The sequence below is a fragment of the Callorhinus ursinus genome, unplaced genomic scaffold, assembly GCF_003265705.2.
Source record: "Callorhinus ursinus isolate GAN/ISIS: 27379988/994484 unplaced genomic scaffold, GSC_fseal_2.0 scaffold13, whole genome shotgun sequence".
Lineage (NCBI taxonomy): Eukaryota > Metazoa > Chordata > Mammalia > Carnivora > Otariidae > Callorhinus > Callorhinus ursinus.
This window is the reverse complement of record NW_027397075.1, coordinates 18,612,502-18,638,426: the sequence shown is the minus strand read 5'-3', so window position 1 is coordinate 18,638,426 and position 25,925 is coordinate 18,612,502. Positions and strand designations below refer to the sequence as shown.

Genomic DNA, 25,925 nt, shown 5'->3' with positions numbered 1-25,925 from the left:
CCCCCAGCATGATCTTCAGTCTCTCTTGGTAGGCTGCCAGCTGCTGGGGCCTGGGCGGTTCCAGGGGGAGGTCACTGCACCCCCCGGGCAGTTTCCAGCAAGTGCTTTTCCAAGTTCACGGACATTCTTTCCAGGCTCAGCTCAATTTGTTTTCTTCTTCTCTATGGCAATTGATGACTGAGTCGTCAAGTGTGTGAGTCTGCAGGATCTCCCGTGAAGGGCTTCCTCCAGAGTGGCACGGGAGCTGGCTCTTTCTCTAATCTTCTGCTGTGCATGGGTGTGGCCTGTTGTGTTGTGTTTTTACAAGTTAGCTCCCCGAAGAGCAGATTTAACAAAGTGCACCTCTTCACTATGGGGAGACTGCCCCGGTTGGGGTAGGGAGAGGAACTTGGGAGTATCACTTCTGTAATGCTTAAAATGCTTATCTAACCTGAATCTGCCAGCAGGAAACTGAAAAGGCCCGTGTATGACAATGACATAGACAGTTTGATCTCTTAACAATGTCAAGTGGAAAATCCAACCGCAGCTGGTAGCTTAAGAAACGGCTGGGACGTTTTGGTGGGACTGCCAATCCTCACACCCAGGTTGCTGAGCCAAGGGGAGGAAATGTGGCTACCGTGGTGGAGCTGGGGGGTTGGGAAGATGCCGTTCGGGTTTGAGAAACTATTGGAAAATCCTCACGGATGCAGAAATGGCTAATGTGGCGGACATTTTGAATGCCTTAGAGTTGGTATTGTATTTTAAGATTTTATGTATTTATTTGAGAGAGAGAGCGCGCACATGAGAGGGGGGAGGGGCAGAGGCAGAGGGAGAAGCAGACTCCCCGCTGAGCAGGGAGCCCGACTCGGGACTCAATCCCAGGACCCTGGGATCATGACCTGAGCCGAAGGCAGACGCTTCACCGTCTGAGCCCCCCAGGCGCCCCTCTAGTTGTACTTTAGTCTAAGACGTTTTGAATGCCTTACAGTTGGTATTTTAGCCTTTTCCACCCTTCCCCACCTCATCACAGTGGCCACAGCATTAAGCACTCATTAGCATTGAGCATCTTGCTCATTCCAAGTCATTTGGCAGGTGGCCGGCGCGGGGCCTCCTCTGGAAACTCTGCTAGGCGTACTCCGGGGGTGCAGGGTGCTAGAAGGACCAGTGCCTCTCAGATCCACATCTGGCCTCTTCGGGCTGTGGGATCCTCATCTGTGAAAGGGGTATACTGATGAAGCCTTCCTACTTCACGTAGTCTTTGTGAGTCTCAAGTGAGATCATTTTGAGAGAGTGATTCTTTCCTGCCTAAATTAGTTTTAATTAGGAGCTTTGAAAGCTTTCCCAAAAGAGGATGGACAAGGGCAAGTGCTGCACGCGTGCAAGATGGTCCCACGTCGGTGTCGCCGACCCAGAAATGGCCTGTGCCAGCCTCTCGGCCGGAGTGGACTGTGCACGAAGCGTCCTGCCCTGCGCTTTGCTGTCTCGTGCGCAGGTGGGGCTCAAATGTGATATAAGTTCGAGAAGCCGGAGCGGGTGTGGAGGGGGCCGCGAGGCAGGGGTCAGTGTTCCCGGCACAGGGCCGTGAGCTCCCGCATAACTGAGAGGTGACCATGTTCCATCTAGAGTTTGAGGGTACTTAACGGGGGCATTGATTTTTTTCCAATACCACGTGGTGGTTTTCTGTTCTGTGTCCTGGAAAGTGAAAGGGAGGAATCTGGCAAAGTCTTGAATTTTTCGAGCAGATGTGACATTCAGCAGATAGAAATTGGGCATTTCCTAGACCCGGATAGAAACTGGGCCCTGGATCTGGAAATCTCTGCACACAGCTGGCCGCCCACGCTGACAAGCAGACGTTTGTCCCAGCGGCGCCCACACATCGGGCAGCCACCACGCCTGTGCCCTGTCTGCGGACACCTGTACTGAAGAGAACGGCCTGGTCGATGCTCTCCCCGTCCCTGGGGACCTGCCCTCGAGGCAAAGCTGATGCCCACAGATAGACTCGAGAGTTACAAAACTCAGGAACAGGTTGTATGGCCTTGAATACGAGCATGTTCGCTAAAGAGCTAATAAACGGAGTTGGTGTTGGCGTGTGACGCACGCGGGGGTGGGGCTCCCGGTGTGTGCTGTGCAGCCGCATGAAGGGGGACTGAATTTGGGCACTGGCCCCTGGAAAGGGAGTCTGGATGAGACCTTGAGGAGGCTGCTACTTCCGTTTGAATCGGCCAAGCAAAGGGACTGTTCTGGATCCAAAGGCTCTATCTAGGAAGTTGGAAAGGAAGAGGGAACTCGCCCCCTGACCCCGTCCCCAAGCCTTAATGCCCTGCACTGAACTCGACGCAGATCGATTTCCAGTGCGTGGAAATGTGCTCTCGAAGGCTAAAATGGGGCCCCGGGAGACAGAGGAACGTGGTCAGGAAAGCTTGGCACGGATGTCTGTTCAGTAAGTGTTTACTGAGCCTGAGCCTAAGCAAGGGCCCTGGGGCAAGCTAGGGCATGGCGAGCCGTGGGGTGGCCTCGGTGCACAGTGCTGGGTTTGAGTGTGAGCTGTGTGACTCTGTTTCTGCCCGTCTGTAAGACAGAACTGAGGGTACCACCTTCAGGTTGTGGGGAGGGCTGCTCTGGTGAGCACAGCAGTAGGACGGGCGCAGGAGAACCCCGAACTCACACCCTCCTTCTGCTCCAGAGTCTGTCCCTGGGGGCCCTTCACTTCTGTGCACCTTAGTATCCTCGTCTGTCCCTCCTGGCTTGTTGAGAAGGTGAAGTGAGACCCGGCATTGGGCAGGCGTGGGTAGGGGTCGCCTTTGCTGAGCTGGGGGGGCCCCCCCATCCTCATCCCAAGTACAGCTCATGCAGGATGACGAACCTGGCGTCAGGACTTACTTTCCCAGAGGCCTGGCTTTGTGACCAGGGGCTCAGAACTTGAAGTTGAAGAAACAATCCACTGTATTCAGCTGCTGGCAAGGGGGTGTCAGGTTACCCCCCAGGAACCAGTCTCCTTTTATTCTCTTTTGGAGGTGGAAACTGGCCGAGGTCATCCAGGTGGAGAGCGCCCAGCGTTTGGGACTGTGGAAAGCTCCATTCCTTCTCCCCCCTCCGCCGCTCCTCTGCTTGCCCTCCACAGCTCCTAAGTCAGAGAGGGCATATATACATGCATATGTAAGGAATGCCGTGGCTCTTGGGGCCTGCGAGGTCTCTGAACAAGAATGATTTAATTGGCCTTCCCTGTGCCCTCTCTGCTGGTGGGAGGGGGTGGGGCGCATGCTTACTACGGCAGGCTCTTTCTTTCGCTGCAGACCCCGCTGAGGCCTTGAGGACCTGGCTGGGGGTTCTCCACAGGCCTCTCTGCGCCACCCCCACTTCCTCGGATGGGGAGCGGAGGAGAGCCTGCTCAGCACCTCCTGAGTCACGCTGCTCTTTGCCATTGTCCTGACTGAACTGTGTGGAGCCTGCTGGACTGTTCCTCAGGGCCGGGGTGGTAGACGGCAGTGTGGAGGGTCCGGTAGATGGACCCTGAGCATACCAGCTCACGTCGGAGCCCCGGCAAGGCCCGGGGGACCCTGTGTGGGCTCTGGCGGGAGATGGGGCTGTGTGGGGACAGGTCCCACCAGAGCAGCACGGGCCGTTCCTCAGCCAGGCATGGACACAGTCTCGGGCACCCCCACCTGCCAGGCACGGGCTTCTGCTTCACGACACGCTGAACACAGGATGTGGAAATCCTTCTTTCCACCACGGCTGTAGTGTGGGGCGGGCGGCTTGCTCTGGTGAACCTTGGGGTCCCCGTCTTTCCTGCCTGCCACGGGTCCCATGAGCCTCCATGTGTTCCAAGACGGCCGTGAGGCCTCTGGGCAGAGTGTCCAGGCACTGAACGGTCCACTTCTTCACGCAGTGTTTGGGGGCCGTGCCCCCTTCCGGACCTGTGTGTCTCCCGCCTGGCCTCTGCTTACATCTTCCCCGAGCCCCAGACTCCTGCCCTTTGCAGGCTCCAGAGGCTGGTGTCTGGGAAGAACGAAACCACTAAAAGAGCTTGTTGGTATGTGGCAGCCTTGCTCTCAGAGGCTGTGTGAGTGGCAGCGCACTGGACAGTAGCTCCCTTATTGCCCCGACCTGGAAATGTACACGGCACCATAATTAATTTCCATCGCAGGCTGAAGCCATATGGAGCAGCATCTGGGACCCTGTTGGCCTTGCGGTATCACACTATACATTAAAAACAGTCCTGCTTCCTCGGGAGAGCCGCCTCCCACCCCACTGCAGGCCTTGATTTTCCCTCTGCCGCCGCTGGCCTCAGATACCACATCCCTGGGGCAGGGAGGGGCGGGGGAGGCAGGAGAGGCTCACCCAGGGGCTGCACTGGCTGGGACCCTGGGGTCTGTGTGGGTCAGCCCGGAGGGAAGTGCCCTGAGCGTCCCAGCCTGGCCTTTGGGGACACATGACACTGACTTTGGAAAGAGGATCTCAATGACCTCAGGAAACGGTTCACTCTGACCCCATGACCAGGTGTCATAGAAGAGAATGTGAGTCCTGAAGGGAGGTTTCAAAGAGTGAGCTACATGGGGGCGCCTGGGTGGCTCGGTCTGTGGAGCGTCCGACTCAATCTCAGTTCAGGCCTTGATCTCAGGGTCGTGAGTTCGAGCCCCATGTCGGGCTCCACGCTGGGCGTCCTTCCCTACACGAAGGACAGGATGAAGGCGACCTGGCTCGTCAGTACTGCTTGTGAAATTTACTGCGAGTTATGACACTATTAAGAAATTCAATATAAATTAACTGTGTGGTTCAAAGTGCTAAGCTGTCTTGGGGGGCACAATAATAATAAAGGGCAGCTCCGATTCCTGGCTCATCTGTTATGTGCCAGGCACGGTCTATAAATTACTTCACTGAATTTCTGCAAGGTCTATATTTTCCTCATCCCATGGCAAGCAGATTGAGGTGATACCAGATAGACAAGGCTACAGCACAGCCCTTCCTCCCTGCCCCCCACGGTCTATCACCGGGACGACACGGGAGGGTGGTGCACTGTGCACAAGGAGGGCTCGGTTCAGTTCTGGGCCCTGGGCTGGAGAGGCATTGGGGACTGGTTGCGTTGAATTTGGAGTGAGATGGAGGGGTCTGGGCAGAAGCCTTAGAGGTGGATGGTCGAGGGCATTTGGTTGCTTGTGCCTTGGACATATTCCATCTGGGGGGTGAGAGGGTTGGATTCGCATCGTTGCCCCGGAGTCATGCTTCACTCTGGTTCAAGATCAATTTTCTATTCTCAGAGGTGAAACCAGGAGAAGATTCTTTTCCTTTTCAATGAATGGGCCTTTGTACAAAAAACACAGACTCAGTTGATGGAACGGCAGCAAAAGGGAGCTTTGGAGCTGCCTCGAAGCTCCCAGGCCTGGTGGGGAGGGAAGCAGAGAAGTTAACAGCTCCTCACTGCTGCCCACGGAGCTGGGCAGTGAGCCCCTGACAGTGGAGCAGGGGAGGGCACCCAGGCATTCCAGATCCTTCTAAGTGACACGGGTAAACACTTGTGGGCGTGTTTCAGACATAACCAGTGGCACCTAAGCTGGAATTGAATGCGTCACGTGGTGCTACCTGCCTTCGGACTACAGTTAAATTGGGAGACACAGGACGATCAAGGGGAGAAGGTCTGTTCCAACGGGGCCAGTGGATAGGACAGGAGGCCCAACCTTGCAGTAGATGGCTATCCCCGGATTCCTTAGCTGTGAGAAGAGACCTGCTCTGCGTGGCTTCGGTGGGCAGAGCTGAGTCTGAGGCTGTGAACCTCGAGAGGCCGTGGCTCCACCTTACACAGGGGCAGCGCAGTGTCACCACGGGGAGGTGGCTCTGTGAGCGCAGAGAAGGTGCTGAGGGGTGGCGAGCAGGCACCATGGGCCAAGTCTGTCCCCAGCGGGGTGAGCACCGTGCCCTCCTGGAGCCCTGAGCTGGAAATGGGATTGCTCAGCCTCACTCCACGCCCGTCTGAGACTCTGATGACGCTGTCCCTTTTAGGAAGGGACGTCTGTGCTGGGGCACCATTTGGCCATTATGAACAGGCGCGTCCAGGGTTTTGTGGGGCCGTAAGCATTCCCTTCTCTGTGATAAATGCCCAGGAGTGAGCTTGCTGGGTCATACGGTAGTCACATACTTGCTTAGTTTTTTAAGAATCTTCCAGACTGGGGGCGCCTGGGTGGCTCAGTTGGTTAAGTGACTGCCTTCGGCTCAGGTCATGATCCTGGAGTCCCGGGATCGAGTCCCGCATCGGGCTCCCTGCTCGGCAGGGGGTCTGCTTCTCCCTCTGACCCTCTGACCCTCTTCCCTCTCATGCTCTCTGTCTCTCATTCTCTCTCTCAAATAAATAAATAAATAATAAAATCTTTAAAAAAAAAAAAAAAGAATCTTCCAGACTGTTTCCCAGAGTGACCGCTCCACTGTGCGTTCCCAGCAGCAGTGTGTGAGCGATCCCGGTTTCCCACATCCGTGCCAGCATGCGGGGTGGCTACGGTTTTTTATTTTAGCCACTCCAGAGTTGTGTGGGGCTATTTCCTTGTGGTTTTCATGGGTTCCTCCCCAGTGGCTAATGGTGTTGAACATCTTCTCGTGTGCCGATTTGCCACTGCTACATCCTCTTTGGTGAAATGATCTGGCTTTAAAACAAATTCCCCAGAGGTGCTGCACAACGCGGGCAGGGTGTCAAAAGCCTCGTGCCTTCGTGGCCCCCTGCCCACCCCGTTGAGGGAGCTGCACCTCTCTGTGCCCCAAGGAAGGTGTGTGGTCACCCCTGAGGTCCCCTCCTGCCCCCACTTTCTCTGACTCCAGGATAGAGCGCTGACCCACAGCAGCTTCCCCTCTGAGCGGCCTCCACGCAACCATCACCTTCCCGCACCTGTGGCCGCAGGATCCCCCCAAGGCTGACTCACTGGGGCTGTGTTCAGGGCGAGCCGGCTCTTCCTCGTCGGGCCTGGAAGTAAAGAGACGGCCAGGCACCAGCGTGGAGTGTCTCCCTGGCACCTGCGGGGCCTCCTTTCCGGCCTCCCTGAGGACTGCGGCTGAGGTGCAGCCTTCCCTCCGAGCTTCCCCTTGGGTCTCTTCAGCTTGGCCTGCGTTTGGGGTTTAGTTTTGCAACACAGTCATGCTGAAGGTCCCAGAAATGCTTCCCTTTTTGTGTTCATGAAACAGAAGAGAAAAAGCGTTTATCCTTTTACACCACTCTGACCCGTGGTGACCAAAGTACTTTTCCTCCTTAGAAGCAGCACTGAATCGCACCCCCTCATGGCGGGCTGATGGGCAGTGTTGCTGATTTTCTGCCCTTTGCCTCCCGTCTCAGGAGGGGCCGCAGGAAGTGGCCTTGAGTGTTAATGGGGCGGCTGCCAGCTTGAAGGGCCTGCTAGAGGGTTCCGGCACCGCGGGGAGGCGGGGGGGGGGGGGGGGGGGGGGGGGGGAATGTCATCTGCTTAAGAATGGATTTACCTTTGCTTTTCTGCCTTGTAGAGGACCTGGGGCTTCACAGTGTGTGAAATGCACATCCTTCATCTTGGCTTTAGTGACTCATAGAAAACGAGAAGGCGGGGCTATTTCTTCCTTGGTCTGATGAAGTATAATGTTTGCAAACTCTCCTTCGGTGAATTGGTGCAAACAATCTGTCACAAAGAAGGAATTGTTTTCCACGTGGGCTTAGAGGATTTTTGGAGAATGAGCAAGCGGAGGATTTTTACAGGAGGCCCTGAGCCCGGGTGATGGAGATGGTCTCATGTAGGTAGATGATCACAGGCTTTCCACCCAGTCCCTGTGGCCTACTAGAACATTCCAGCACATTGTAGCAGTCATCTGATGGGGCCCAAGATCAAAGAGGTAGCTGAATCACATGATGGTTTGGTTCAGAGTCTTTTTTTGGTTTGGTACTTTCTGAAAGCCTAGGTTTCATTCTGGTTTGAACTTGTTCAATAGTCTTAAGAGGGAAGAAGATGGAGAAAAAAAACACCCTTGTTACATTCCTGGGTCAAATTAAAATTTGATATCTGTGCTTAGTTTGAGGTGGAATAAATAAAACGTGTTATGGCTCTTGGGGAGTCGTTCATTTTGATTCAAGTCACTTCTTCAGATAACATCATGATTATAAAATTTATTTCCCGTGAACCTGCATTCTTCCAGGATGGTGTGCATCGGTCTCATTTCTTAAATATTCTGGTTAACTGAGAGTTATTGTAAATTGCCTTTGTCCTTTGCAGTGAACTAGAAAAAATAATATACTTGACGCTCAAGCCAGCAGAAGTTTTGCTAAATGTGCAGACGTTGTCTTTGGGGTACCAGGAGGAAGGTTTTATCCACCGCTTGCCACCGGGTGGCTTCCAGAAAAGGGCCGGCTCTGGTCCTGAATGGCCCACGTACATGTATTGGGTGCTGGCTGTATCCAGGTTGCGCCGGCAGGGAGGGATCTGTGTGAGTGAAGCGAAGTCCCTGCCTTCTGGGAATCTTAGCTCAGGGGAGGAGGCAGATGGCAATAGCTCACGTCTCTCATGCATTGATTACAGGTAGGCAGTGAATGAGGGGTTAAGTGACATGCCTAAAATCACAGCAATAGAAGAATCAGGACATGAACCCAGGCCTCCTAACTGTAGCGAATGGTTTCTCAAATTCGGCCCTATTGACATTTTGGGCCAGATATTTGTTTGCTCTGGGGGAGCTGTTCTGTGCATCTCCCCCCGGTTGTGGCAACCAGAAATGTCTGCACGCGTTGACAGATGTGCCCCAACAGGCAAATCGCCCCGGGTCGAAAGCCAGGGTTCTAGAGCTTGTCCTGGTAATGAGCATTCCACACTGCCTTCCGGGGGCAGGTGTTGTAGAACCACTTCCGTGTGGGCAGAGAGCTGGCTCCATCCAGGGCCCCCACCCAGGGTCCCGCTGGAAACAGAGGACAGCTACTGCTCTCTCCGGGGCTGTCTGGAAGAGGAATCGCAGAGATGGTGCTGTTTGCATGGAATTTTGATGGAGTTCACCAAGGCAGAAAAGGGGAACTATCTCTGGAGTGGAAGGACCCCCACACAGGCGCAGAAGTGGGAGAGACAAGGCAGATAGTTTGCTGTGGCCCTCACTTCCCTTCCTCTTGCTATTTTCTCGTTCCCTCCTTTCAAGCAGCAAGCTGGTTCCCAGCAGCTAGAGAAGCTCTTCAGTCGCAGGTCCGCATCGGTCAGGACGGGTGTGGCTCCGTTGAAGTAACAAACAGGCCCGCAATCCGTAGTTTCAAATGGCAGGGGTTTATTTCTTGCTCGTACTGCATACCTGGTCTGGGGTAGCTGGGTCCTCACTCTGCGACCCTGGCTGATGGTGCAGCAACTCTCTGGAGTGTCGCTGGTCACCACAGCAGAGAGAACGAGAAGATGGGGTTTCACATACTGGCTCAGAGAGCTTCAGCTCAGAGAAGTATCATGTTTCTCTTCTCATATTTTCCTTTCTTTCTTGCTTCCTTCCTTTCTTTTTAAGATTTTAGTCACTTATCTGAGAGAGAGAGAGAGAGCACGAGCTGGGGCGAGGGAAGGCAGAGGGAGAAGGAGAAGCATACTCCCTGCTGAGCAGGGAGCCCGACACAGGACTCGGTCCCAGGACCCCGAGATCATGACCTGAGCCAAAGGCAGACGCTTAACCCACTGAGCCATGCAGCAGCCCTCTTCTGCTCATATTTCATTGGTCAAGCAAGTGTTGTTAGGCAGTCCCTGCCTAACCTGAAGGGGACAGGGGCATCGAGTCCTACCATGTGTGCAGGAGAAGAACTGGAAATATCTGGGGGACAGCACTGACGTCCAAGGCCCGTACCTGAGCCGTGGGAGCGTGGGTCACTTGCCCTGGCTCTGAGGGCCTCCCACCTTGGCTTCAGAGAATGGCCTATTGCCAGGCTCAGTGAGACACGGCTGAGCGAAAAGAGAAAAGTAGACCATCAGGATTCCAGACAAGTTTAATTCTCTGAATAAGTCAAAGAGGTCTCCGTGGGATTGGACCAGGTCGCAAGCCCTCATTGTTAGAGTTACGATGTTGGGCATGGGAGAAAGTGTTCAAGTAAACAGGCCCTGGATGCAGTGGGCTGTGTCCATACAGAGGGAGTAGTAGATGAGGACGCTGGTGGTTATCCGGACCCCAGACGCTTCCCCTGGCTGTTACTGGTAGGAAACAGAACGGCTTTCAACTCAAGCTAAGTGTCAAGCAAGATGGCGTCCTTTGTGAGCCATAGATTTACGGGGCTGTTTTGAGATAGTGGAACGCATTGGGTGTGAGCAGACGTGACTGAGCCCCTTCGGGATGCTTTCAGAAGGCCTGAACAAATTCCTTATAAAACCAGGAAGAGTGTTCCCCGTTGGAAACTCATTCAGACCGCGACTCGGTCCCAGGCCCTGGAGGGGGGAGATAGAGACAGAGCCTGGCTGCGGTGGATCTAAAATGGGATAAAACCGGAAACCTGTGGGAAGGACACAGGCCTTGTCACCCCTCAACAGGGGGCACAGAGGTCTTAGAAAAATAGAACTAAAAACAGCAGCTGTGGGCTACCTCTCTCCCCAGTGACGAGCTCTCTCCAAACCTGGTTTCCACTCAGTTTCTGAACTGGTTTTCACCATGGTGTGTAGGGAGCTGGGGCAAGTGAAGTGGGCAGAAGTGGGGGTAGGGTTGGGGGGGCACGGGCCTTGATTCAAAGAGAGACAAAATTAGTAAGCCACCGTCTGGGAACTGGGAGGTTAGGGGCATTCCAGAGACAGGAGGCGCCTGGAGCAACCGGCTGGGTCCAGAGTCTCCCTGCAGCGGGGGCTTGCTTGAGCGTGTGTGCACGTGTATGGGGTGTGTGTAGGTGTGCACGCATGCGCCCCCCAGGGGAGGGCTGCCGTGGAAGGGTGTGCAGAGGACCCGCCTGTGGTTTGCTGAGCACTGCCTGAAGCAAGTCTTGTGTGTTCCCTCCTCCGTTGGGGGCCCCAGGGCACCCAGGATGCAGTGGTTCCCTAGCATTTTCCATACCCCCAGCCTGTACTGTTCTCTCACACTGAGGGCAGCAAAGCCATGGTGTGCTTCTAGAAGCTTCCACAGGCTGAGCAGGACCAGTAAAGGAGCCTGAATAGACGGGTGGGCCTGAAGGGCACAGATGGCAGCTGAACGCAGCGCCAGGGCAGCCAGGGCGAGGCCAGCTGCCCCTCCGCCCAGGCCAGTGTTCCCTCCCCCGCGACCACTGTCCCTTCCACGTGGACCTGTGCTTTCTCGGCTGCGAAGTGGGCATATGCTGCTTTCAGCTGAGCAGGAAGTGCTTGTAAATGTGCCCACTCTGGGAATTTGTCTCCGGAAAGGAGGCTCCAGCGGGGCGCACCGTGGCTCGGCTTTCTTCGCCTTCTTCCCCCGCTGCCCACTTGGCATGGGGCCGCCTTGAGCACCCGCCTGCCCTTCTCTTGCCCTGGGGCTGGGACTGCGCCCGCAGGGGCCAGGAGGGCAGGGATCCAGACTGCTGTGGACCCCCCCGGGGCCCCCCTGGTTCCCAGCAAGAGGCTCGGGCTCTGAGAAGGGCTGCCTCCCAAGCCTTGCCCACCCCTCAGGGCGGCAGGAAGGTGGTTCACCCCGTTCTTACCCCGGGCTTTGAGGTCTCCGGAAGACACAGGTATGAAATGTAAAACCGCGACGACTATCTCATTCTTGCTACGTTTCCACCCTGGTGGTTTACTGTACATCACCGCAGAAATTTCCTGAAGCCCTTCTCCCAGACCCCTGGGGCCAGGCCGGAGGGCACTTTTTGTGAGAGACTGAACATCCTCCCCCCCCCCCCCCCCCCCCCCCCCTCCAGGAAGGCCTGTTGCAGGGCTTGCTTGGGAAGAGGGAGGAGAACTAAGGTTTTCTGGAAAAACACCACCCTCACATGAAGAAGGTCCTGGGAACGGATCTGGGGCAGCAGTGTGGCCCCAGACTCTGCCGTGAAACCCCATCCCTCCCCTTCTCGCCTCTGGGTTAGGGGTGGAAAGGGGGGTGTGGCAGATGCCCGGGTAGGTTCAGCTGAGCCCTGGAAGAGACAATGGACAGTGGTCCTGAGGGGTTTCTGTTGGCACCTGTGGCCTCCCTGACGAGCAAAAGGGAGTCCCGACGGGTAGGTATCCATGAAGCTCCGGCTTCTCTTGTGCGATTTTTCCAAATGGGCCATTATTGGCATTTTGGATGGCAGAGCTTTTTACTGGGACTGCCCAGCACCTGTGGGTCATAACCCTTCGGCACCGTGCCCCCCTCTCGGGCCGGGCAGGGGGTTTCTGGTTAGCAGCCACTGCGAGGAATTCTTTACTTTGGCAGAATCTTGAGAGGATTGCAGGTAGAGTTAACGGACTTGAGGGGGTGGTTGGGGCAGGCAGGCGATGTCAGACCGAGTAATGTCTTGTCACCTTGGGCCGGGTGTTGGCCTGATTTTTTTAGCGATGAAGTAACATTTTTCATCCTGTTATGAGCACTGGGCACCACCAGTTCACTGGAGAATGTTTTGGGCTGGTTTCCTTTCTTTCCTCCTTCTGTCTTAATGAGCACAGTCACGTCAGGGCTCCTCCACGAGTGTGTGACCAGCGCAGGACGGGCCCCTAGCACCAAGGGCCGAACCCTTGGGGTTTAATGCTGTGCGGTTACCGTATTGAAATTCTGTTTTTTTAAAGATGTTTTATTTATCTGATAGAACACAAGCAGGGTGGGGAAGGGACAGAGGCAGAGGGAGAAGCAGACCCCCCGCCGAGCAGGGAGCCCGACGCAGGACTCAATCCCGGGATTGTGACCTGAGCCGAAGGCAGACGTTTAACCCACTGAGCCACCCAGGCGCCCCTTAAAATTCTTAATAAATCTGTCTTTTTTTTTTAAGATTTCATTTATTTATTTGAGAGAGAGAATGAAATAGAGAGTATGAGAGGGGGGAGGGTCAGAGGGAGAAGCAGACTCCCCGCCGAGCAGGGAGCCCGATGTGGGACTCGATCCTGGGACTCCAGGATCATGACCTGAGCCGAAGGCAGTCACCCAACCAACTGAGCCACCCTTGAGTGTGTGTTTTTAAACAAAGTCCAGTGTCACAGGGGAGCAGGAGGTCCCTGGGCTCGGGCCCCACCTGCCTCCCTCTCCCCACCCACCCCCCAGCAGCTGCTGACGTCTCACCAGGGGCCTGGGTGAGGGCTCCCGGAGTCCCTACTGCTGGTGTCCCAGGCTGGCGGAGCCACAAACTGAGCCTCAAGTCCTTCCTGATCCAGGTTCCCAGCGGGAAAGGGGAGACGCCCTGCCCCTGGCCAGGGTCATGGGGTGAGACCCCTGGGTCCCCTGAGGGTCTGCATTTGCCCAGAGACCTCAAATAGCAAAGAAGCAACACTATCAGGGTGAGCGCAAGACTACCGAAGAAAGATCTCTCTTTGATTGCCCCTCGTGGCCCCTTCTCCTGCTGGTTTTCCTACTTTTTGAACCAAAGGTGATGCATTTTCACGCAACCCGGAGCTCGTTCTCACCTGCAGCGTCTGGTTAGTTTTCTGTGCGTCTCTGGGCAGAACAAAGGCGAGTGACTACAAGGGATCACCCCAGGAGTGTCCCTTCGGTTCTTCTGAGAGCCCCAGCCCAAGGCCATACCTGTTGGCACAGCACCTTTTCTAGGAGGCCACCAGCCAGCGGCCAGAGAGGGGCAGGAGTGGGAAATCTGTCTTTCGATGGGACTTGGCTGCATTTTGGGGGCCAGTCGGTCATGAGTCTTCCGTAGTCCGTGAGCTGCTTCTTCGCAGGTACTCGCCATGGACCAGCTCTGGGCTGGTACTGGCGCTGTGCAGGACGCTGCAGGAAGCGCAGACAGGACCATAAAGCAAGGTTCTGGGAAACGAGGCTGGGCTCACGGACAAGCTCCATTAAGGGATTGTTGGTGAGCAGGTGGATAGTGCCATACAAGGGAGATGACACAGACCTTGTCTTGGCCTGGGGGACCATGGAGAAAGACTGAGCCCAACGTGACTTCAGATAAGGTGAGTCTGTCGCCAGGAGACAGGCGAGAGCGAGGCCCCCCCAGCCCCCACTGCCACATTTTGTGGCTCATGGACAGTCTTGGGGGGCTTCATATTTAGATAGGTAGGGTCAGGGAAACATCAGGTCTTCTGCTTCATCTAAGACCTTCTTGGGGGGTCACTGGATGTCAGGGACCACTGTGCACCGTTCCCCAACCTCCCAGGGCCCCAAGGATGGCCCTTCCTGTGTCTCGGTGTCTTTCTCAGAAGATCCCCCGCCCCCCTCCCCCACCCCGGCAGACATCCCTGTGTCTCTCTGACCAGAATGTGTCACACGCTTGTGCCCAAGTCAGCCTCGGGCAGGAGAGTTGACTCAAGACCATTAGCGATTCCCGCTGCCATAGCTCGGGACACACATTTTATGGAGTTCCCTCTGGGGAGATAGAAGCGCCCAAACAAAATCACATCCCTCCCTCCATCCCCCTCCTCATCCTAGAAAGGGTTGGAGGTCGCGTTGATTTTTTTTTTCTCTGTTCTTTTTGATTTTTAACATAAACTCAAATGTTACTAAGAAGTTAATGATAACCATGACCAGTACACTATTTAACTCCTTCCAAGTGTACTTGGGTCTTTGATCAGCTACATAACTTTGTTGTACATGATTGTAATCTGATTGTACTCGCTTTATCTTTTTGATTTTATCATTTTTATGTCAACTCACGTTTTCTTTTTCATGAGTTGACACAGGTCATCTTGTGATTTTCAGTGAGTATGATATTATATAATAGTGATAGCACTGAACTTTTATTTATTTATTTTTAAATATTTTATTTTATTTTTTTTTTAATTTTTTTATTGTTATGTTAATCACCATATATTACATCATTAGTTTTTGATGCAGTGTTCCATGATTCATTGTTTGTTCATAACACCCAGTGCACCATGCAAAACGTGCCCTCCTCAATACCCATCACCAGGCTAACCCATCCCCCCACCCCCTAAATATTTTATTTTTTTGAGAGAGAGCAAGCATGTGGGGGCTAGAGGGAGAGGGAGAGAGAGAGGATCTTAAGCAGGTTTCACGTTCAACTCGGAGCCCAATGAGGGGCTTGATCCCGTGACCCTGAGATCATGACCTGAGTCGAAATCAAGAGTCTGACGCTTAACCGACGGAGCCACCCAGGCGCCCCAGCACCAGACTTTTACCGAGTATTTATGTGCCAGGCACAGCTCAGTGTTTTATATGGATTACTTTTCCTAAATCTCATAGCCACCCATTTTCAGAGGAGGCAAACGAGTACCCAAAAATGTGGTGTCTTCTGATTCCCGAGCCGGGGCTTGAACCTCTGCAGCAGTTCCATCCTCGTGCATCTGCTCAGGTACAGCTGTTGCTGTCTGTAGCCACAAGCATTTTCGTAAAGGTGACCTTTCTCTTCTCCCCGTGGTTACTTCCTTGGGAAGTGTTCCCCTCGGTGATGTTGTCCTCGACGCCCAAGAAGAATGAGCAGCCACCTCGTCATGTCCCCATCCTCTCTGGAAAGACTGGACCAATGACAGAGCTGTCCGCAAAGACTCTGCCGGTTCCTCCACCACCACTGGCTTTTCTGTGTATCTGCTGCTGTCTGATTGTCCCTTCAAGGTAGAATGTGTAATTCTTCAGCTTTCAAATGGGATTCGCCATGCTTCCTTGTGACGATGCCCTTTAATTACTCCTCTGTAAGCTCTTGCCGCTTCCCAGCGAGCGACTGCCCTCTGGTAGCGATGGCGTGAGCTGCTAGTGTTTCTGTATAGCGAGCTCTCAGTTGCTGTTACAAATATTTTTCTGTTCTGTGGTTTGCTCTTAAAATCCTACTTTATTGGTGGCAGTGTTTTCATTCTGACTTACTCTAATAGATTTTTGTTGCCCCCTGTGAAATTGGTCTTAATGATGCTGGCCTGAAAGTAGGGACAAGCTGGTCTTTGAGGGAGATGATTATTGTTAATGTTTCTTATGCAGCCAACCTTCGGGATGGGTTCTTAGAGGACTGGACTGTGCCTCGCCCTCAGAAGGGGTTTTCTGAAAAACCCCTTTTCTAAGTCCCAGGAAGCCCTGGGCTCAGAGCAGGTGCCTGGCTGTTAGCTAGCTGGCTCCTGGCCATATCCAGCCACCCCCAGTCTCCTGCCCATCTGCACAGCTTGGCAGCAGAGTAGCGACCAACACACCCAGGCCCAGAAAGCCAGACAGAGTGGCGGCTGGAAACTTCTTGGAATCCTTGTAATTAGTAAGGGAAAAGGCCTGTTAGCTCATGTGGTGTCCTCCTCCTCCCACGGGCCCCAACCAGCTGTAGAAGATGACATATAATTTGCTCGGTCACCTGGAGCACTCAACTGAGCTTTCTGGGGCTCCTCCGTGAAACCCAAGCGCTAGACCAGATCAGTGGTTTTTAACCCCCTTTGGGTCTTGTGTCATTTTGGAAAGTGGTTGAGAGTGGTGTACCCTCTCCGCTAGACAAATGCATACTTCACAAACCATTCTCCGGGCTCCTGTAGGACATCTGTGGCTGAAAGCCCATCTCAACTCCAGCTACAGTCTGTAGGCTTAGAACCCAAAGATTTGTTGATCTCCGGGCTCCATTTCAGCAAGCTCTAGAAAGTTTCCAGTCAAGGAACCTAGGGATGGAAGGTGGGGAAAGGGAGCTGCTGGTATTTACTTGGAGGAAACACCTGTCCGACCCCCAAAGTGTTTCACTATCAGTTATTTGTTAGCTATTTATTATTTTTCAGGGCTGAGTTTACCTTTGTGATAGTGCATTCTATCCCTTCACCTGACTCTTTAAAAATTTTGCCCCGCCTCTGACTGAAACTATTGAAATCTTTCAGGTCTGTGGGGCAGGGGTGGCTTGTGAAGGCCTTTTGACCTTCGAAGCAGGTCAAATGGGGAGGGGGGACATCTACCCAGATGCCCTGGCAACTCCCAGCCACCATCAGCCTTAGCCCTCAACCACTTGGAATAAGAGAACAGGCTGGTAGGGTGATGTTTTGTGAGTAAATGGGTGCTCGGGAGTTGGGAGAGAGGGCGGAAAATCTCTTCTGGTTGATTGGAGTGCTTTCCCAGCGCCTCTGGGCTTGGTTAAGAGGCTTTGCTTCAATTCCAGGGACTTTTCAAATTCCTGAAATGACCTGTTTGAGAGGGAGTTGCAAGGAGCGGCTCAAAGATCTGTTCTCAGGGTCAAGAGAAACCTCCCAGTGTAGTTTCACGGTCTCTGGAGGGGAGATGCCTGCAGCCTCCAGTGTCCAGGCCGGCCCAGCCTCCTGGAATGGGATGGAGGCAGTCACAGACACAGGTCTTTCTGGTCGGAGGCCGGAGGGATGTGTGTGCATACAGGCCCAGAGGCACTTCTGAATATTTGGCTTTGACTCAGGAAGTTGAGGACAGGGAGGCAGGAGGGGGAGAATCAGAGTCATGCACCTCTGTTTTATGTTTCTGAAATCTCTTCCCTCCCTCTCACCGCCAGGATGTTTCTGTGAAATGTGGGACGAGAGATAAAGGACTTTGCTCCTAAATCTGTAAAATTTGGGGATGATTCTGCTGTGCGGAGAGTAGTGACCTGTGTGCAGGGAGCCTATGGATCTGCTTTTACGGCAGTGACTGATGCTGTTCCGTGTCTCTGAACATGAAACAGTTTGGACCAAGTAGGAGCCATGCCGTGATTCCCTTAAAAGCACTGCAGACAACCTTTCTAGTAGCTCTCCTTTCCAATTCTAAGTTTGATGAGGTGTTTCTTTCACGGAACAAAAGGAGCCTACAACTTTAAGAAAGTGTATTCCAGCTCCAGGTTTCAAATGAAGGTGAAACTGTGTGAAGTCACAGGCTGTCCCCTGTGGCCTGCGGAGGCCTGGGCCCTCACTCCGGCTGGGGCACTGCACTCCTGACCGTCCATCACAGAGCGTTTAAGTAGCCAATGATCTCTGAGAAAAAGGCTGGCGGTTAAGGTTGCCAGAAGGATGCACTGCTTTTTTTCAAACCAGAGTAAACTCGTTCCCGGGTCCTGTTCACCTCCAGGATATGTGTCCCAGTCTTTCTGTTTGTTTCTCCAGAGTGACACGATGTTGCTTTCCCAGAAAACCTCCCAGGAAGACTAATTTCATTGAAATTTTCATAATGACCCAGGGGAAAAAAAAACTAGCTTTTTTTTTTTCCTTCGGCTTCACTCATGTAAGGAAATTCTCAACACTCGGACCAGTTCTGCCGGCTGCTGGGGTGTGGCTAGCCTACACGATACAATAATCTTTAAAAGAGTTAACGTATGGAGAGTTAATAATTTATTTGTATTTTGGGGCGCACTGAACAGATTTTTCTGAGGTGCTTGTGCTGTTAATATTTATTCTTCTCATTCATTTCGCGGCTCCTTTTTTTTTTTACACAGCAAAGAATGTTGACTTCAGCGTAAGCTTGGGTTCTCTGAAGACCTTGCGGGGGGGGGGGGGGGGGGGGCAGGGAGGGGGCCCCCCCGCCCCCCCCCCCCCCCCCCACCCCGCCACGGTCTGCAGCCCGAAGCCTTTGCAGGGCAGTGTGCTCCCGAGAGAGAAGGATCGGGGTGGTTGTGTGTGTGCGTCTCAGGCCTCGCGGGGCTCGCAGGGGGACCCACACTTGCTGCTCCCGGGCTCAGAGGCACGCGGGAAGACACGGAGGGGATCGTTCGGTAATTCGGCCCACGTGGCTTGAAACGCGGGGCCTGCTAGAGCAGCGGGCGGTGGAAACGCGAGCAGAAATCCGTGTGGCAGGCCAGCCGCCGCCAACTACAAACGCTGTGCGCCCACCGTAGACGATTCGGCCCACCTCGCCAGCGCGCAAACCGAGGCTGCAACGCCGCCTCCCAGACCCGGGAGGGGGCGGTGGCCGGGCCCGTCACGTGACCGCGCGCTGCCGCCCGCCCGTCACGTGGCGCGCCCCCGCCGCCGAGCATGCCGGGAGGCGGCGCCGCGCGGGTTCGGGCTTCCGCGCGCGGCCGGCGGGGCTGGGGGAGGGGCGGAGTCCGCGCCGGGGAGAAGCGCCCGGGACCGCTGGCCGGCCCCCGATCCCCGGACTCCGGGCCCCCTGTCCCACCGCCCCTCGGAGGGCGGGACGGCCGCCGCTCTGGGGCGGGGGCATCGGCGCGTGGCGCAGACCGGGCCCCGGGCCCTGCGCGCACCTGCCCCCCTGCCCTGCCCGGACGTCCCCCCTCGTCCTCGTGGCCACCCTCTGCGGCTCACACCGGTACGGTCAGCCCTCGGCCCCCTGTCGCCCCTCAGTGTTGAAGTGCCTGAAACACAGGCGTGTTTGGCTGCAGTATTTTTGTGTCGTGAAAATAAACCACCTCCCGCAGGGACACACCAGCTCAGGTATTTCCTCCATGGGGTCCGCGGACATGATCCACCGGAGGGGAAGGTGTGTGATTAGAAAGGAGTGAGGTCAGTCCACTCCTGGTCCCTTGAGACCGGGGCCGGGGTAAGGGACAGGCACAGAAAAATGCCGCCCCTGAAATGCGCTCCCCGTTGGCTGCGGTGACCCAGCCTCCCCAGGCCCCCTCGTCCAGTCTCTCAGAGGGCAGGGTCCGGCTCAGGGGTCGTCACCGCCGCCTGTGCAGTGCCCAGGGCGCAGTGCAGCACTTGGGTGTCCAGGAGCCAGCTGATGGACCTTGGGCTGTGGTCTCAGCGAGTGTAGCCGAGCAGCTCACCCCCAGGCACTGCGCCAGGTGTCCCGCCTGTTTGGCAGACGGATCCAGTGAGGCCCTAAGAGCAAGGGCACCAGCAGAAGGTGGTCCTGGGGGTGCCTCGCCATGGTGAAGCAGGGGAGCCATCGCCCTGGTCTTTCTGTCGGGAAGTGGTTTCCCTGCTTAACAAATACCTGATGCGGTGTTCTTGTCTCTTTCTGCTCCCAGGTATTGGTCTCTGGTCTCGGGGAAGCGTTTCCGGCCTTTGCTGACCCTCCCTGGGTGTGCAGGGAGTGTTAGAGGAGGAGGGGGAGGAAGATCTCTGATTAAGGAGCAGTTGGTGAGCAGAAATGGCTATTTGGCACTGACTGTTGAGCAGAATTAGGGAGTGTTTCGGTGCTGATGCTGTGAGGTCAGGTAGCAGGGTTCGGTGGGTCGTGACGTTGAGCCTGTTGTCCCAACCAGGAGGGTTAGTGAGGGCCCCTGCGGTGTGCTCATTTCAGGCCCAGCTAGCAGCGGGCTTTGGCAAGGCTCCCTATCCCTCCTAATCCCTGCCACGCGGACGGTATAGTGAGCAGGTCTCCCCACATCCATGGAGCTTAAGACCCGAGGTCCTCGGAGAAAATGGGGAAAGTCAACTTCTTGAAGTAGAGCTGCGAACAAGACAGTAGAGCCTGCAGAGCCTTGTAGGAATTCTCCTTTGGGTTGGTCCTTTCTGTTGTGCAGAAGTGGTACTTCCTCCAGAAGCGGGAGTTGGGGCTGATCTAGCAGGGAGCCTTGCCTGCGCTCACAGACCCTTCTCGGGTGGCTTCAGATCCAAGTGCCAAGAGCATGTGAGGTTCTCAGAGGTGCGTGAGGTGCTGACGTGAAGAGTCAGCTGGGGCTTCTTGAGAAGTCTTGTCCCCATCCACGTCCACAGACCTGGCTTCTGACTGCCTGTCGCTGTGTCTTCTCGAAGGTGCTGTGTGCATCCATGCCGTGCCCTGTGTAATCTAAAAACCCAGAGGCAGAGGGAAAGCTGCAGGTGACGGTAAACCTAGATCCAGAGAAAGAGACAGACCTGTACGAGATGGTGAATTTCTTCTGATGCCCCTCAGCTTCTCCTTTTTGTATTCTGTTCCTCTCTTGCTTGACTTCTGTCTGGGCTCCCTCTCGTTCTGTGCAGGGGAGGTTGTGTTCATTCAGGCAGGATAGCCTATGGGAAGGAGAAGCAGGCTCTATAGTCTGAGGCTGAGTTTCAATCCTGGCCTGGCCAATTACTAATAGCATTTTAGGCAAAATACTCCTCTTCTGTGAAAAGTGGCGAGTGGTACTAATTGTTTTGTTTTTAAAATAATGAGGCTGTGTTGTACTGGGCGCTGTAGGGAGTATCCCAGCAAGGACTGCTCTTGGAGAGCTGACAGATGAGAAAGGCTAACTGTTGAGTGCACGTTATGTGCCAGGCATCATGCTAAGTGCTTTAAACATTCTGGCTTCTTCAGTCCTCACAATGGCCCTATGAGGGAAGCCTTGTTCACGTAGCTCTTCTGCAGGTGAGCAGACAGAGGCACACAGCGGTTGAGTAGCTTCTCGCCGCCTGGTGCCAGAGTCTGCGCCCTTAAGTGCTGCACCCTACCCTGCCTCCCAGGGCAGGCTGTTAGATTCGGGAATAGGCATCGTCAGCAGCCTGTGAGGGGCCTGGCGGTGCCGAGACCCTCAGGCCCTGCTCCTGGTGTCCTGCCGTGCCCTCGTCCACTGTCACTCTGTCACAGTGCGGCTCTGACCAGACAGTGCTCAACAGATGGCCCACTGAGTACTTGCCTTTTGGCTGACAGCTCTCCGCCCTCCTGGTCTGATGGGTCCTTACTATCAGCACATTAGAAAGCCAAGGCTGGGGGTGCCTGGGTGGCCCAGTAGGTGAAGCCTCTGCCTTTGGCTCAGGTCATGATCTCGGGGTCCTGGGATCGAGTCCTTAATCGGGCTCCCTGCTTAGCGGGGAGCCTGCTTCTCCCTCTCCCTCTTCCCCTCTGCCCTGGTTATTCTCTGTCTGTCTCTCTCCCTCAAATAAAATATTTTTAAAAAAAGAAAGCCAAGGCTGTTCCTTATGGGGGATGGTGGGAGGGAGAGGAGGGCCCTGCAGAGGTCCTAGAGCCCAAGGAGATGGTGAGGCAGTGCTTCTTGCCCATCAGCCCTTCCCTGGGTCCTCCCCAGCAGCAGCTGCAGCTTCCAGATGACTCCAGATGGATGCTGGCATCCCAGCTCTTCCCTGAGCTCCCAAACTCAGACTTCTTAATTTGAAGCAAGTAATGGCAACAAGGCTGGACAGGGCAGCGGCCTGAGCTGTGAGCCGAGGAGCGGAGCTGGTGCCACCTGGGGCTCCCGCTACGGACCATCAGACGAGTGAGGACTGAGTCAGCAGGATGGAGCAGAGAAGCCAGGTCCGGAGCTGAGCAGTGAGAGCTTGCCTCATTGGGGTTGCTGCTTTCCAGACCCTCCTGCCGACGATGCTTTTCCTCTTCCTGCTCTGACCTCAGTCGGTGGCTCCTTTGTGTTGGGCTGGGCCTCCCGGAGGAAGAGTCTTGCTGTTCCGTTCTCCAGCTGCTGGTGAATTGGTGATGACCCATTCACCTGTGAGTGAGCAATGCCTGTCCCCTGGGCCTCTTGTCTTTTCCACGTGAGGTGTAACTGGGCCCAGCTCTGAGTCCAGGAGAGGCAGAAGGAAATGGAAAGGTACGCAGCTTCTCACCTGGTGGTCCCGCCAGGGCCAGCCTCCTCTTGAGGGCATCCATGCGTATCCATCCATTGCGTCGATCTCTGTCATCTGTCAGACCAGGAAACAGATTCCAAAAGGTTAAGCAAGTTGTGACAGGCACGCAGCCTGAATTCAGTGGATTTGTTCCTGGACCTACCAGCTTTCAGTTGCATTTGCCCGTGTTTCCTGGTTCGATGAGCCATATTCGGTTGCTCTCAGGAGAGACTCATCCCCTGTGCCCTGTGCCCTCAGGCCAGCTGTGGTCGCTCCAGAAAGGAGCTGAAACTGCTTTAGGGACCTTAAGGAGCCTGTGACTTTTCTCAGCTTTTGCGTCAATGGAGACGTCCCAGATATCCGCCCTATGCCAGGCACCGTGCCGGGTGCTTTGCAAACAGCAGCAGAGCTTCTGCCCTGGAGGAACCGTGCAAGGCGGGTGATCCCTCTGGCTCCTTGACAGTGACACCTGTGACACATAGGGGACAGAAAATACGATTTGAGCCGGTCGGGCAGACAAACTCAAAGTTGCTTTCAGCGCACAGAACTGGCGTGCCCGGGTTAGAGTCACATGCGCGCTGCCTGCTGAGCATCGTGCACCAGCCCCTGGCTCCGGGTCTGCTGGATGAGAGGGTGTTCGTGCCTCTCTGAGACCCCTTACCAGCCAGGGGTGAAAGCACATCCGTTCAGCTGGCTGTTCTTGCTCGCTCTGACAGAGAACCCTCCCCTGGAGTCCTCTCTGGAGAGATGCTCAGCTTTCGTGGGTGCGGGGAAGGCACTTTGGGGAGGTAACGTGTAGCAGGGGCTGGCCACATTGGCAAATTCTGCCTTCCCTTTGGGACTTGGTTTTGGCGGTTACTCTCCCCCTTGAGCACTCAGCGTGGGGAGGGAAGGCTGGGGAGCCCGTCACCGCTCTGTCCTGACCCCCCAGAGCTGTGTGAGGTTGCCCGGGAGACACCCACCGGCCCTTGCCGAGTGCCCTGGCACGGGGCACGGCTGGTCCCAGATGTGTGCATGGCAGCCTTGGCTTGCTGAGTTGGGGAATGGGGTGCAGAGCGCTCCCCCGCCGCCTGACTTCAGCCAGGGGGTTGGCGAGGGGAGGAAACCGGAAACCATTCCCCTCGCTGCTCGGGCCTGGCTCTCCTTCGCAGCGCTCACTTGCCTGAAAGGGGGACATTCTCTTTCTCGTGTTTTCTGTGTATTTGGGATATTTTCAGATTTCCTTATTGGGGGGGTGGAGGGGGAGGGGAAAGACACTTCACATTTGTTGACTGTTCGCCAGACACTAACTGCATCATGTCTTGCGTCGATCTCCCTCATCTGTTAGACCAGGAAACAGATTCCAAAAGGTTAAGCAAGTTGTGACAGGCACGCAGCCTGAATTCAGTGGATTTGTTCCTGGACCTACCAGCTTTCAGTTGCATTTGCCCGTGTTTTCTGGTTCGATGAGCCATATTCGGTTGCTCTCAGACAATAATACCTCCAAATTCGAGTGAACCGGTTTGTTTAGTGTATGGTCTGTTCCCAGGAGGCCTGGATGAATGAACATCAGGATATGTTCTCTCTTTAATTAGGGACATTGTCCCCGTCCTTCCTGGAGGAGACTGGCACCACTGAGTGTGATCTGTGCCTGGGATGTTTTCCTGGGAGTGGGCACAGGGGGTGTCCAGCCCCTCTGAAGCTGGTGGGGGGCTGCCTGCAGTACTCGGGCCTCCCAGGGAGGCCCAGGCCACATCGCCTCCACGGTGTCTCAGCTCTGAGATTCTAGTGACCTTAGTGAGTGTGACAGATACTTAGAAACTCTTCAGAACCCTCACCGGATGTTAACCTTTTGTGTTGTTGATTTTTCTCATTGCTGTTGTCGGCACTAAATTCTCTGGAGGGGGTCCGTCATCTTTAATGGTCACTTTGTCACCAAAGGGACCCTGAGAAATGGTAGCAGTGAACGCTCCCAACAAGAAAGTGGTGTCCTCAGGAAAAAGATGAGACAGTCTGGGCCCAGGCCTGCCGTCTCTGAGCCTACACCTTGTCCCATGTTGGGGCTGGCGTTTGGGGCAGTGACACATGGTCCCGGTTGGCCTGCCAGGATTGCGCATCATAACTGATGCTAGCTACCAGTGCACATTTGCCCTGAGCAGATCTAATTCTCGTTTAATCCCACGAGCAGAACCAGGAGGGTGATAATTATTGTACTCCTTTCCTAGATACGGAGACCAGGGCTCTGAGAGATTAAATAATTGGCTCCAAATCACACTAACGGGTAGAACCAGGATTTTAACCAAGTGTATTGGATTCCAGAGAGTCCCAGGGGGGGACATTCGTGGACGGGTATTGGGCTCAGTGGATGCTCTGGGCAAGGAGCGAGACGAGCAGTGGGGAGGGCAACAGTATGGGTGGGGATGAGTATGGGGCTGGGGAGGAGGCCGAGGAGAGGCCAGCCTTCCCCTTGCTCTGCCTCCTTCTTCTGTCCTCCTCTTCCTGGTCTGGGGCCCCCTGCATTTCCTCCACCCTCCCCTCTTCCTTGCTTCGTCCTTACCCTCCCCGAGGTGCCTGCAGATCTCACCCCGGGTCTGGGCCCTGCCCAGGCTTCTCCCCAGGCCCCTCCCTCCCTGTCCCCTCTTCCTTCCTGTCATCTGTCTGCCAGTTTACTGCAGGGCAGGCTCCTCAGAAGGGCAGGACGAGGCGGGGGCAGAGGCAGGTTCTCCAGGGGAAGTGGGGGGGTCTGCAGGTGTCTGGGGCTCTGCTGCCGGGGGTGAGGAGGGGCTGGGGGAAGGAGATGCCAGGACCGACTACCCATAAGCTCGAGGCTGACCCCCCCCTTCCTTCCCCTGCAGTCTATCGTCCCTGACTGCTGCCATGCCAGCACCTTCGGGCTCTCTTATTTACTGATGTTGGCCTAGCACTTCAGTCAAGACAGTTTGGATTCTTGGTTTCTACAATGTTCACTATCCCTCCCACCTTTTTTTGAGAGCGTAGAAAGAATTGAGACTTGAATTCAGAAACTGGCCCAGCACGTTTTTAACTCTGGATCTTGACCAAGCCAGTGGGTTTCAACGGGGGCAGTTTTGCATTCCCTCCGCCCCCGACATTGAACAATGGCTGGAGACCTTTTTCTCCATCACAGCTGTAAGGGCAGTGCTACTGGCATTTTGTGGGGCGAGGTGAGGGACGAGGCTATGCTAACCTTTTATGGTGCGCGGAGGAACAAAGATTTTCTCTGTGCAAAATGTCAGCCTGGCAGAGGCTGAGAAATCCCTAGTTTCTTCACCTGCAAAATGAGCATAATGAGACGTGGCCCCCTGCCTTGGGAGGCTCAAATGAGGTGAGGTATGCGCACGTCCTTGGTAGAACTGTGAAGGGCTGTGTGTCCAATTCATGCCCTTATCACTTATGATCAAAGGCCCTGCACCCCGATCAGGACTGTGGCTGTTCATTCACACATCAGAGGAGTAGTCGATAGAGAGCTTGACCAGGATTAGACTCAGGAAGGAACCTTTTGGGGTGCTCAGAGAAGCATTCCACAAGGTTCCTAACGAACGGGCTGTGATCAGTACATAGCCTCCAGAGTGTAGCTCAGACACCTTCAAAATTGTTCAGCCACACTCGGAT

General features: G+C 54.9%; 1 protein-coding gene across 6 annotated transcripts in view; it reads left to right on the top strand.

Moving 5' to 3' along the window:
- Nucleotides 1-25,925, top strand: part of ITPKB (inositol-trisphosphate 3-kinase B) — an 88,440-nt gene that overhangs the window by 12,418 nt on the left and 50,097 nt on the right. The window contains exon 3 of one of the 6 annotated variants that reach the window (XM_073899868.1): nucleotides 21,785-24,703. The exons of the other annotated variants lie outside the window; for them this stretch is intronic. Coding sequence (XP_073755969.1) covers nucleotides 21,785-21,868 — 84 coding nt within the window. The 3' untranslated portion in view covers nucleotides 21,869-24,703. Of the gene's footprint in view, nucleotides 1-21,784; nucleotides 24,704-25,925 lie in introns of those variants that run through there. 6 annotated transcript variants of the gene reach the window in all.